This window comes from Octopus bimaculoides, chromosome 2 (genome assembly GCF_001194135.2).
Source record: "Octopus bimaculoides isolate UCB-OBI-ISO-001 chromosome 2, ASM119413v2, whole genome shotgun sequence".
Lineage (NCBI taxonomy): Eukaryota > Metazoa > Mollusca > Cephalopoda > Octopoda > Octopodidae > Octopus > Octopus bimaculoides.
Genome location: NC_068982.1, coordinates 92,189,302 through 92,200,994, shown reverse-complemented (window position 1 = coordinate 92,200,994; position 11,693 = coordinate 92,189,302). Strand labels below are relative to the sequence as shown.

The window sequence follows — 11,693 nt, the reverse complement described above, 5'->3', positions numbered from 1 at the left end:
TATACCTACCTACATATATATACCTATATATATATAATAATATAAATATATAGATATATGTATATATCCATACATATATGTACATACCTACATCTATATGTATACATACATGCATATATGGGTACAGGACATAAAAAAAAAACATTGAACACAATGAGAAACGAAAAATGAAAACAGAAAACAAACTTTTTTTGAACAACGAAAAAAAACAGAGAAACAAGACATGCAACATAAAGAGTATATCCCTTTGTCAGTTGTCCCTGTCCATCTATTCCGCGATACTCTTTATGTTGCATGTCTCGTATCTCTGTTTTTTTCGTTGTTGTTTATTTTGATTAAAATGCCAGCGTCCTTCAGAGCAAAATATTTGAAGGCTGTTTGCATGCTTTACTACCTCTGACTGTTTGTCACTAACTCCTACTCTGTTTGTTGTTTTACTCTTCTTTCCCCCAAGCATGACCAACAGGACACATCGTGATTTATTATATGTAAGACACACAGTGGTAATAAGCACTGAGAACACATTGGAAATGGTTGAGAGGACAGGCCCCTGTGGTAGTCCCAAGCAAGAAATAGCTAATTCTGGCAGTGTTGTTCTCGGACACTACTTTGATGACCTGGCAGGTAGTTTGTTAGCCATCATTTTGAGTTGTTTTTTTGTGTTGTGTAAGTATATAGCAGGAAAATAAACTTGATGGCAGTAGAATAATGTGTATGGGAAGTTTATGTAGTTGAGGGTGTCCTGTTGCCTTTGTGTTAAGTTCAAATGAAGTATATTGGTTGGCTGTATTGATCTGAATTGGGTTGTAATTAAGAGAGGGAGATTCCAGGCTTACTAGTGTCTTTCTAGAATTATTGTGTATAGTAGAGTGATAGGTCCATATGATGAAATTTCATATAAGTTTTTGTTGAACTTTAGAATTGCCATGAATTTGAAGAGCTTTCAGATTCTGGTAATATGACAGTATTGGTGGTAGTTCTAATTATTGGTAAGTGTATTAATTCCTTTAACCCTTGTGCAGTTTAGATGCCTGTTTGTAATTTTATCTAGCTTTGAAGCTTTTGAATTTTTAGATTGATTTATTATTTTTCCACTTTGTTTATCTGATGGAAGGAAGGGGCCAAAATCATGCATTGGTGTATATTTTTGGCTTTGTGTCTCTGTTTACTTTGTGAGATTTTTGGTAGCTGATTTTCAAGATATGTTTGATAAAGGTGTTGCTATGTGTTGAGGCTGTTATTGTAAGTTGGCTTAGGTGTACTTGTCACTGCTGTTGTTGATGCTGTCAATTGTATATAACATTTTAGTGTTTATATATTGACTTATTGTTGATTCAAATGTTTCACAGTTTTGCAAACCTCCATTCCAGCACTCCACCTGCCACAACTGCAGCCAAATTTCTCCAGTTGTCTTAGAAATGGATAAATATAATGGGTAACACTTATTCTCATAGTTGCCTTGCAGAACTTGGCAGCAAACCCATTCAGTGTATATTGGAAATCACCTTCTGACGAACCAATACCCATGTTAAAAAGTTTGCAACTTAGTACTATTTACCAAAACACAAATATCTAGACATTCATGTGGAGACTCCAAGGCAACCAGAAGTTGGTTGTTAATCTAAAACTCTGCAAAACCCTTCACAGCATGTCCCATAGCACATTACTTCACATTGAGAGGTCACAGCTCTAGTAGTATGGATATGTGATTAAAATGTCACAAGATAGGATTGCAAGATAGATTCTTCAAGTCTAGCCAACTGGCAGGAGACCTAGCGGTAGATCAAGAATGAGATGGTTGGATAATATTCAGAGATGCAGTTGGTCATGCTTGGGAATCCAGCTGGAAAGTGTGATGATGATTATTTCAGGTACAGCCTTATGGAGTAGGGATCTGGGGACTCTATCTCCATGACCCACCCAGGAATAGGGGGCAGAGAAAATGGATGGATGAATATAATGGGTAAAACAAGCTTGATTATATTTCTGAAAAAAATATCAGATGTTCTTATCAATTATCTCCATTAGTTATCAACGCAATAAAAAGGGAGAATAGAAACAATGACTCTGCATAAAACAAACACTGAAACTTCTAAAAATTGTTTTTCAAAATACTTATACTTACACAAATGTAATGAAGTAACACTAATGACAAAAACTCCCGATAAATGCATATTTCAGAAACAACTTGATACCTTGCAGTATGAGTTTAATTTGTTCCATGACAGAGCTCGTCTTATGATTTACTCGTTTTACAAATCAATTTTCCCCATTGAAATTGACTAAAATATAATTAATCCATTCCAGCCCATCAAAACTACTCAAAAATAATTTTTTATGGGTTTTAAAACAGAAAAGGTGTAGTCACAAGTAAAATGGCAATTGTAAAAAAGAGAATGCAAAAGAAATACGTAAACTGGTTTTATTAACTGAATTACTTTAAAGATGGGATGATTTGTGTGCTCGTACTGTGATTTCTGCTTGTACTTCAAGACAAAAATTCGCACAAGCCTCAGCTCATACAGCAAATTACTCATACAATGGTGCACTTATACTGTGAGGTTCTACTGCACCTTTATTATCAGTGACTTGCATAATGAATTTAAATTTGTCGCATTTGAAGGTTGGCTGAAAAGTTCATTGGCTGACCAAGACACTCTCATGGAATATGACCAATATAGTCCCCCTTGCAATTCACATACATCCTCCATCAGTGTTGCAGTGCTTGTACCCCACTGGTGAAGAAGCTGTCATCCTGTTGGTCAAAAAAGTCATCAACAGTAGATATAATGTTGTTATCCCTGCAATACTAGTTTCCAGCCAAGTGTTTTTTCATGTTGGAGAACAGACAATAGTCAGATGAGGCCAAATCAGGAAAACTGGGAGGGTAATCAATCAGTTCAAAACCACAGCCATGCACAGAAGCTATTGAAAGCAAGGACTTTGTGCAGGAGCACTGTCCCAGTAAAACAAAACCCCCTTCGTCAGTTTTACTGGGTGTTTGGTCTTGATAACCATTCATAACTGTCTCAGCAAGTTGGCATAGTATTCTCCACTGATGGCATAACCTTTTTTGAAGATAATCAATAAATACAATGCCTTTTGCATTAAAAAACCTGAGGTCTTACCTTTCTTGCAGATGAAATGACTTTGGCCTTCTTTGGTGCAGGAGAAGAAGGGTGTCAGAAAATGTGGCACCCACCAGACAGAAACCTTCATCATGCCAAGTTCATTGTGCTGAATATTCTCAAAACTCTCATGGGATATGCTAATAGCATTAGCGATTCGATTTATAGTCAATCACCTGTCAGCTATCAGCATGTGGTGAACACAATCAATGTTTTCCGCATTTTTGGCAGTTGCAGGACGTCTGGACCTTGGGTCATTTTCAATATTCAGCTACCCACTTTTGCACTGTTGTTAAAACTGGAGCGTCATCCCCTAATGTAGCAAGCATGTCAGCATGAATGTTGTTGGGGGCTAAACTCTTTTCTGTATGTACTTCATAACATGACAATGCCAAATTTTGTCCACTTTCAAGAGAAGTCACTACTAGTTATTTTTGAAGTCTTTTTTGAACAGTCAGATGTCACATACCCTATCAACTCTGGCATGTCTCAAGATTCAGTTTTATCCCAACTCTCTTACTTTTATACATTAATGATCTACTTACTATCACATCTAACAACACCCACTATTATGTAAATGACACCGCCCTTCATTCTTATCTAATATTTCTCAACCATGGATCAGCCGCATGTAACCCTGAAGCTACTGCTACTACTATTGTTCAGTTTTCACCATACCATCCCAAGTCTTTCTTGGTCCTTCTCTTTGGCAAGCTCCATCCTCATTAAGTGACCAGCACTTCTTTATACTTGTACAGCTGTCCTCATCTATACATATCATTACAGTATTCTTTCTTACACTGATTTACTTCCTCTTATATCCAGCTTTTCTTTCAGCTCATGTATAGTTCAACATTCATATGCACTAACATTACACATCCAATGAAGCATGCTCACTTCATTTCTTTCTAGTTTCCACAGACATTATTAATTAAAAACCACATTTCCCTACTATGCAACATCACACTTTGCACATGCACATCATACAATTTACATTTCATTCAGTGACAGACTTTTTTTGTTGTTAGCAAGGGTAGTAGCTCCTGAACTTTTTTCCAACCTATTATCATTCTAGTTATTATGCTTTCAGAACAGTCCCCACTCCACTACTAACTAGGTCACTTCAATACCAGAAACACATTAACAACTTCGAGGTAGCTACCTGGATTGCTACTATGCAGTTGTTGTACATGACTAATTGTTGCCAGTGTTGTTGCTGTTGTTATGATAAAGAACACAGAAAACTGTAAGAGATTTTTGATAGAAAAATATTTTTATCATAAACAAAAAGGAGTTGTTGCTGTGGACACTAACATTGATAAAAGTTTATTGCTCTTGGAATAGATATCATAATAGTTGCTGTCATGATGTTAAGTGAAAATACTGTTGCCATCTGCCTATTGTTTTGTGTTTTTGCCATCTGCCTGTTGTTTAGCTGGCCAGCTACTTGTTCTGCTTAATGTCTACCAATTGCCATTTGTCAATAATGGGCATTTTCTCCTCCAGTGAAAATGCCCATTCACAGTGAATTGAAAAAAATGATGAGAATAGTGCAGGAATTGCAGGTGTGAAAGATATAAAGGAGTTTGAATTAGAAAAGCTAGCAGCTGATGTTTTTTGTGCTCATCTTCAGTTATATTGGTAATGGGTAAGTCATCAATATATGCATAGACACAAGGTAAACCTCAGACTACAGTATCAATGAAATGCTGGCAAGTGGAAGAAACATTGTATAAACCAAATGGCATTTCGTGAAATTTGAAAATTGTGAAGAGAGTAGTGATAGCCATTTTAAGAATATCCTCCGGTTTGATGAGTATTTGATTGGATGCACAAATGAGATCAATTTTTGAAAACACTTAAGCTCCAGTTTTTGAAAATACTCTTGAGTGGAAGAAAAGTTCTGAAAATGAAGTACAGGGAATTTATCGGGCTTTGCATGTGCATTAAGAAGGTAATAGCAACTATAGTGCTACCAGTCACCTGCAGATTATTTTTGGACAATATGAAGAGGTGAAGAACAATTGCTGCAGCATGGATGAACTATGCCCAGTTCCAGCATGTGCTCAAGCTTAGCATGATCAGGAATAAGTCAAGACACTTGCCTGAGATCAAGATCCAGAGTAATCAATCTTTCTCTGAAGGTCACAATCAGAAAATGGTTAACAACCTGGAGAAAAATTGGTTAATGTTTCTTGTTACCTGGCAGGATACTAACTTCTATCCCAGTGTCCACAAAAAATGGATACCAGCGCGGTTACTGATTTGGAAAAGGTGACTGGGTGTAGGGGGAAAGCAGGTACTGCCACTGCTACTAGCTCCTGGCTGCATCGTTTCCTGAAAGGGAAACTGGAAATGAACAGGGTTGAAAGCATTTATGAGCTTTGTGGCTGAATATATGGTGGTAACAACACATGAAAATTCACCTGAGTGGCACTTAGACCATGTGAGTGCCAGGATTCTGAACTGCACAAACAACTTGTGTTGTCACAGTGCTCTGGCCAACTGATTGCTGGTTTGGCTTCTTGTCTGCTATCTTCTGTGTCCAGTCTGTTGTATAGAGATGGTCTTGGTCAGAAAAACCATGCTGAAGATAAAACCGTTGTTAGATCCAGTTTCACACAAAATCTTGAAAGGACAGATTTTTCTTGATGACATTGTAGTAAATTGCGAATATTCTTGAACTGTTTTTCTGAATGAAATACAGTGATCCGCATGCAGTTGCTAAACAGTCTTGCTCCACTGCCATCACGTTCAATGTTTTTGTTACCATTGTCAAAAATTGACTCAGAAAATTACCTTAACCAAATGTAAAATACTTTTCCGACATACAGGGCAAACTGTAAGAATAGATCCACATGTTGTACAACAGACAAAATGACCGCATGGTAAAAATACCACACTCAGTTTTTCATCTAAACAAATTTTACAAAGCTGTCCTTCTTTCAACATATTATTCTCTGCTATTAGATCGGCATCTATAGATGAAAAAAAGAAAATAAATAAAAACATTTTTGGTTTAAATATGAAAAAAAAAAAAGGAATGTAGAGATATAGAAAGAAAACTGAATCTGTAAACGAATGAATATATATTGGTCTGGGATAATGGAATATTACAAACAGAGTAATAATTCTTTCTAATTTTGGCACAAGGTCAGCAATTTTAAAGGGAGGGTTAAGTCAATTGCACTAATCCTAGTGCTCAACTGGTACCTATCTTGTGAAACATGAAAGAAAGAAAGAAAGGCAGAAATAAACCACAGCAGTATTTGAACTCAGAATACAAAGAGTCAGAAGAAATGCTGCTAAGCATTTTATCCAATACAATTCTGCCTGCTTGCCACCTTCTCACATTATTATAATTTTTGTAGAATCTGATTGTCTGTAACATAACTTTTGGTTTGATTTGCAACTCTCATCTCTCTTTTTCTGTGCGTTTGCGTGTGTGAACGAATGATTGAATGAAAATGATGAATCTCATTTCTTTAAATTCCTCTCAAGAAAACAAGAATAAATATTCATTTTTCTCGATTAAATTTTAACAAGTTACATTCTTTATAATATTACAAAAGTGGTTAGTTATATGTTAGCCTCAGAAAAGTTGGAGATCCATCAGACAAAAGATTTTTGCTGGTCAAAGTTAATTTACTATACCAAAAGGATCTCACAAGCATCTCATGGATGAAAACATTAAATTTCCTAAAGATACTGAAAACACAATGTTTCATTGTCAAAATTTCTTGTCTGTTATTTGTTGCATTCAATTTTTTAGCTTTAGATACTCCTGCACTGCTCAATGCATTGGATGGCAGGCTTCCTTCACTGGGTTGAGTTGGCTGCACATCCATTCAATGTATAAGGAAAATAACTCAAGGTAGAAAATGGTAAAATAATTTTATCATAAAAAACATTTTAGTACTAATTTCAGCCATCAAGACTTTTTCAACTCTAAGTATGGAAAACAATTAAATTTTGGAAAAATTAAATGAGGAGTTTTTTAAAAGAATATTTGCATAGTATTCAAATACAAGGGGCATTTTCCTTATTTCTGCCTGTCTCTGTCTCTCTTTTTTACTCTTGTGGGTTTGAGAACTTATTTTCCTTATATATATATATATATATATATATATATATATATCATATGATGAAGGCAATTTTTTGCCAATAAGTTAAAATTTTTAGAGCCAAAGATAGAAAGTCTAGAATCAAAGATAAAAAAAAATGTTTTTTTAGTAATTAATCACTTTTTAAAGTTAATGAAGTTAAAAATCATGGAATAAAGCTCTTTCATGTAACTTGCTTCTCCCACCTTCTGCACAACTGTGCTCTGAAAATAAAGGCTTTCTATCCTGCAGTTGACAGTCTGATTGCCATTGTTAAGGTTGCTACTGTGAAAAACAAACACTGTCAAGTGCAATTCAAAACAATCAGATATCCACCTCAGCTGACTGTGACCAGGTGTGATAACTGGTTAGATACCCGTAATTACTATGCCGAAACCCTTGCAGAAGTTATAAAAATTGTAGAGAGTTTTGAGGACAAAAGTATTTTGGTGCGGAGATCAAAAGAAACTGTGCAAAATCCTGAGATCAGGACTAACCTCACAAACAACCTGCAGTTGAAAGAGTTGATTTTGAAAGCTGAGTGAACAGCCTTTGCCATCTACTATGCTTATAAAAGCCTCAAAAAGTGAAATTCAGCACAGATCCATGTTGCACCATCAATTACATTGATTTTAGATTCAATAAAAAACCAAATTAATTCAATAATTTAACTAATGAACCCCAAAGTTTCACCCACAGTATATGGAGATCTGATACAAGCGACATCAGTGTAAACCAGTATCAATGGTGGTTCCAGAAATTCCATCCTAGAAGATGAGCCTCATCCTGTAAGATCTGTAGAGCTTGATGAGGATGTCCTGCAAATCCTATTGGAACAAAAGCCTGTCATAACTGTTGAAGAACTAGCAGAGAAGCCAGAATTTGGTCATTCAACCATTCATTGACACCTGTGTGCCATAGGAAAACTCAGCAAATTGGGTCAATGGGTTCCTAACAAACTTTCCAGTCTAATCACACAGAGAGAGTGAATGTGTGCTCTTCTTTGCTTTCACGTCTCACAAATGAACCTTTTTTGTACTGAATAGTGACTGGGTGATGAGAAATGGGTTCTCTATAAAAATGTCAAGTGTCAAAGACAGTGGGTAAGGAAAGGAGAAACACCAACACCCCAGGCCAAAGAAGGTTTTCACCCACGTAAGGTATTGTTACCTGTTTAGTGGGATATGAGAGGTTTAGTCCACTTTGAACTTTTAACCCTTTTGTTACTGTATTTATTTTGAGATGCTCTGTGTTTCTTTCAATTATTTTAAATATAACAAAGAATTAAGTAAAATAACTTAGTTATCATTAAGCTAGTGTTAGGAGCATAAATTGTGACTAATGTTTGGTGGAAGATTTTAATTCAAAACTTATGAAAACAAGACATCTGTACTACAGAGCCAGAGCCAGAGCGAGTTTCAGCTGGGTTGGTAACAGAAGGGTTAAACCCAAACCAAACGATAACAAAGGAGATCTACTGTGAGCAGCTTGAGTGGCTTAAGTCAGCACTAGAAGAAAAAGGATCATCTTTGGTTTCAAGACGAAAGATGTTCTTCCACCAGGATAATGCTCAGCCACATACAGTGAGGATGACATTCCAAACGTTGGAGCAGTTTGAATGGGAAACAATGCCTCACCCACCATGTTCACTGGACATTGCCTCATCTGATTATCATTTATTCTGTAGTCTTCAAAATCATTTGGACAGAAAAAATATGAATTCTGTAGACAAAGTCAGAACAGTACTGGAGAGGTATTTTTTGTCACAGACAAGTGAATTTTGGAAGAGGGTCCTTGCAAGTCTACCAGATAGATGGAAGAGCATTGTAGAAAATGAAGGAGAGTATATTTTTGATTAAAAAAGAACTTTTGTTTATCTTAATTTTCAAAAATAAAAGAAGTATAAAAAAAGTACATTATTTATGGATGATCCAATATAAAGCATTATATAATATTATACTTTAATAAATTTCCAGAATAGCTATTTTTAACTGTTTTGATAATAATCCCATAACATAAAGTAATTAAAACTAGTGTATTTATGGATTTATTAATAATAATAATAAGGTTAAAATGAGGTTAAAGTCTGTCAATAAAATTTAAAAATAAGGCCAAAAATTAATGAAAATAAGGTTAAAATCAAACAATTTTCAAAGTTAAAAAGATTGCACTAATTATGATACATCATTTTAAACTGAATTGCATACACTATTACAGTGATGATCTAATACTTTACTATTAGATGTACAAAGTCTTTAATAAATTTATCAGTTAAACCATTCATTTTGAAAGGATCTGTCATTGATAGCAGAAAACAGTAGATCTGCAAGAGTTGACAATATCCCAGTAACAAAATGTGGAGAAGATCAGGCTAAGGATCGGCATAGTGAAGATGAAAACGATGAAGGTAGGCAATACTATGCACCAAGAAGTAGCTATTAAAGTCAACCAACACAAGATAAATTTCTTTATTAGCCACACACGATAGAAGTGTTGCAAGCAGGACAAGTGATATGGAACTGGACATAGTCTGTAGGACTGGAAAGGTGGCAGCAGTGTTCTAGCATATGCATTCCATCTGGACAGTCTAAAACATCAGCACTGATGTGAAATTTCATCTGTATAACTCCATAGTTCAGCTTACTGCAATCTATGCTAGTGAAACTTGGAAGAGCACAATAAAGATGGATAGAAAACTAAATGTATTCCACTAAAGGTGCTTCAGAAAAATCCCGAGGGTCATCTAGTGGGACTATGTCACAATGTTGTACATAGAAATAAAAACAGTTATAAACTAATGTTTTTTGATCTATTAAGAGTTTCGGCGATCTTTTGGTATGAGTCCTAAATATTGGCCTTTTCCGTAAAAAGTGTCTTCGGCGATCTTTACCAAAGATCAGCCTTTTCCGTAAAAAGTGTTGGAGAGAAACAGGGAAACGACGTCATAACAGCGAAAGACATACAGAGAGCGCGATTAATTTTGAGGGGTTTAGAGTTAGGGTTAGGGTTAGGTTTACAGTTAGGGTTTGGGTTTTAGGGTTTGCGTTAGGGAATTCCGTCCCTAACCGTAACCCTAAACACTAACCCTAACCCTGACACTAAAACCCTCACCCTAACACCGTAGTGAAGATCGTGAGGGTGTTACGGAAAAGGCTGATCTTTGGTAAAGATCGCCGAAGACACTTTTTATGGAAAAGGCCGATATTTAGGACTCGTACCGAAAGATCGCCAGAGTTTCTTTTATTTCTCTATTGTTCTAGCTTCTTTTACTTAATTCTTTGTTGGAAATAAACCTATATTTCAACGATACAAAGTATTACTTATATCAGGCATGAAACAATAAGTCATGCACTAGTAAATTAATAATAACTAGTAATACCCCATGGAAATTCCATGGTTATTTTGAAAATTATATGATGGAATCGTATAATTTTCTGAACTGTTAGAACCTTGAGATGATATAAAAGTCCATGTAAGTAGTATTAAAGGTGCAATCTCAAGAAACATCTGAAAGATTTTATATTCTTACATGTTCTACTTTGTGAATTGTCTGTTATTTTTCACTTTATGTTCAGAAGTAAACAGTATTAACTACGGAGCAAAATCAAAGATATTATCTATAATATTATTCTGCTTCACTATGTTGGTAAAGTTTTAACAATATGATTATTTGAGAAAAAACCTTATGATTCTTTGTTTTGTTAGTTTTACCTTGTCAGTTGTTGGCCATATTTTATAAGCTTTGACTGAGCAGCCAATAATTACTTCACTAAAGTGCATGCATTAAAAAACAGGTGGTATGAAAATTAAAAAACAAAACAAGAAAAATAACACTTTGTGCTGTTCCCTTTAGTAAACACATTCTCTTTCATTTTCCCTCTTTCCAAAGAGGGCAATCACATTAACTAATATTAATATTTAAATACATATTTATATGTTAAAACAATAAAAATGTGTCTAACTGCATCAAAACTATCATTGCATCCTTTGTTGTCAGTGTCATAATAAGTGTAAAGCCCGGTATAGATTATGAGGTTATTGTATGTGGTGCTCAATTGTACTATAACTCATTAGAAAATGGTAAAAGAGGAGATATCATCATCATCATTATTTCACATCTGCTTTCAAAGCTAGATCCCAGTAATCTAATTAAAGAAAGACATCGGTGATAATCAAAAATACATGCATAGTATACAGAATAAAACATGTAAACAGAATATTGCACAGTAAAAGGGTCATAAAGAGGAAAGGGTGTATAAGCACATCAGGAGTAGCATTGGTGAATTATGGAAGCATGGAATGTTTGAAGAATCTCCTAATATAATAATGCGCATAATGTTTATTTATATATATATATATATATACTGAACCCAACTACTTGCAGACGGTGTATCCCGTTGAAGAAACATTACCACTACTACACGTTTAGGAATGGGAACAGAAGGCATTCTACCGGATTAAG

General features: G+C 35.2%; 1 protein-coding gene across 6 annotated transcripts in view; it reads right to left on the bottom strand.

The window, feature by feature from the left end:
* Positions 1–4,378: 4,378 nt before the first annotated feature.
* LOC106872120 (baculoviral IAP repeat-containing protein 7) overlaps positions 4,379–11,693 on the bottom strand; it is an 81,583-nt gene continuing 74,268 nt past the window's right edge. For all 6 annotated transcript variants that reach the window (XM_014919010.2, XM_014919017.2, XM_014919002.2 and 3 more), the window contains exon 7: positions 4,379–6,106. In XM_014919010.2, coding sequence (XP_014774496.1) covers positions 5,916–6,106 — 191 coding nt within the window. In that variant the 3' untranslated portion in view covers positions 4,379–5,915. The remainder of the gene's footprint in view (positions 6,107–11,693) is intronic.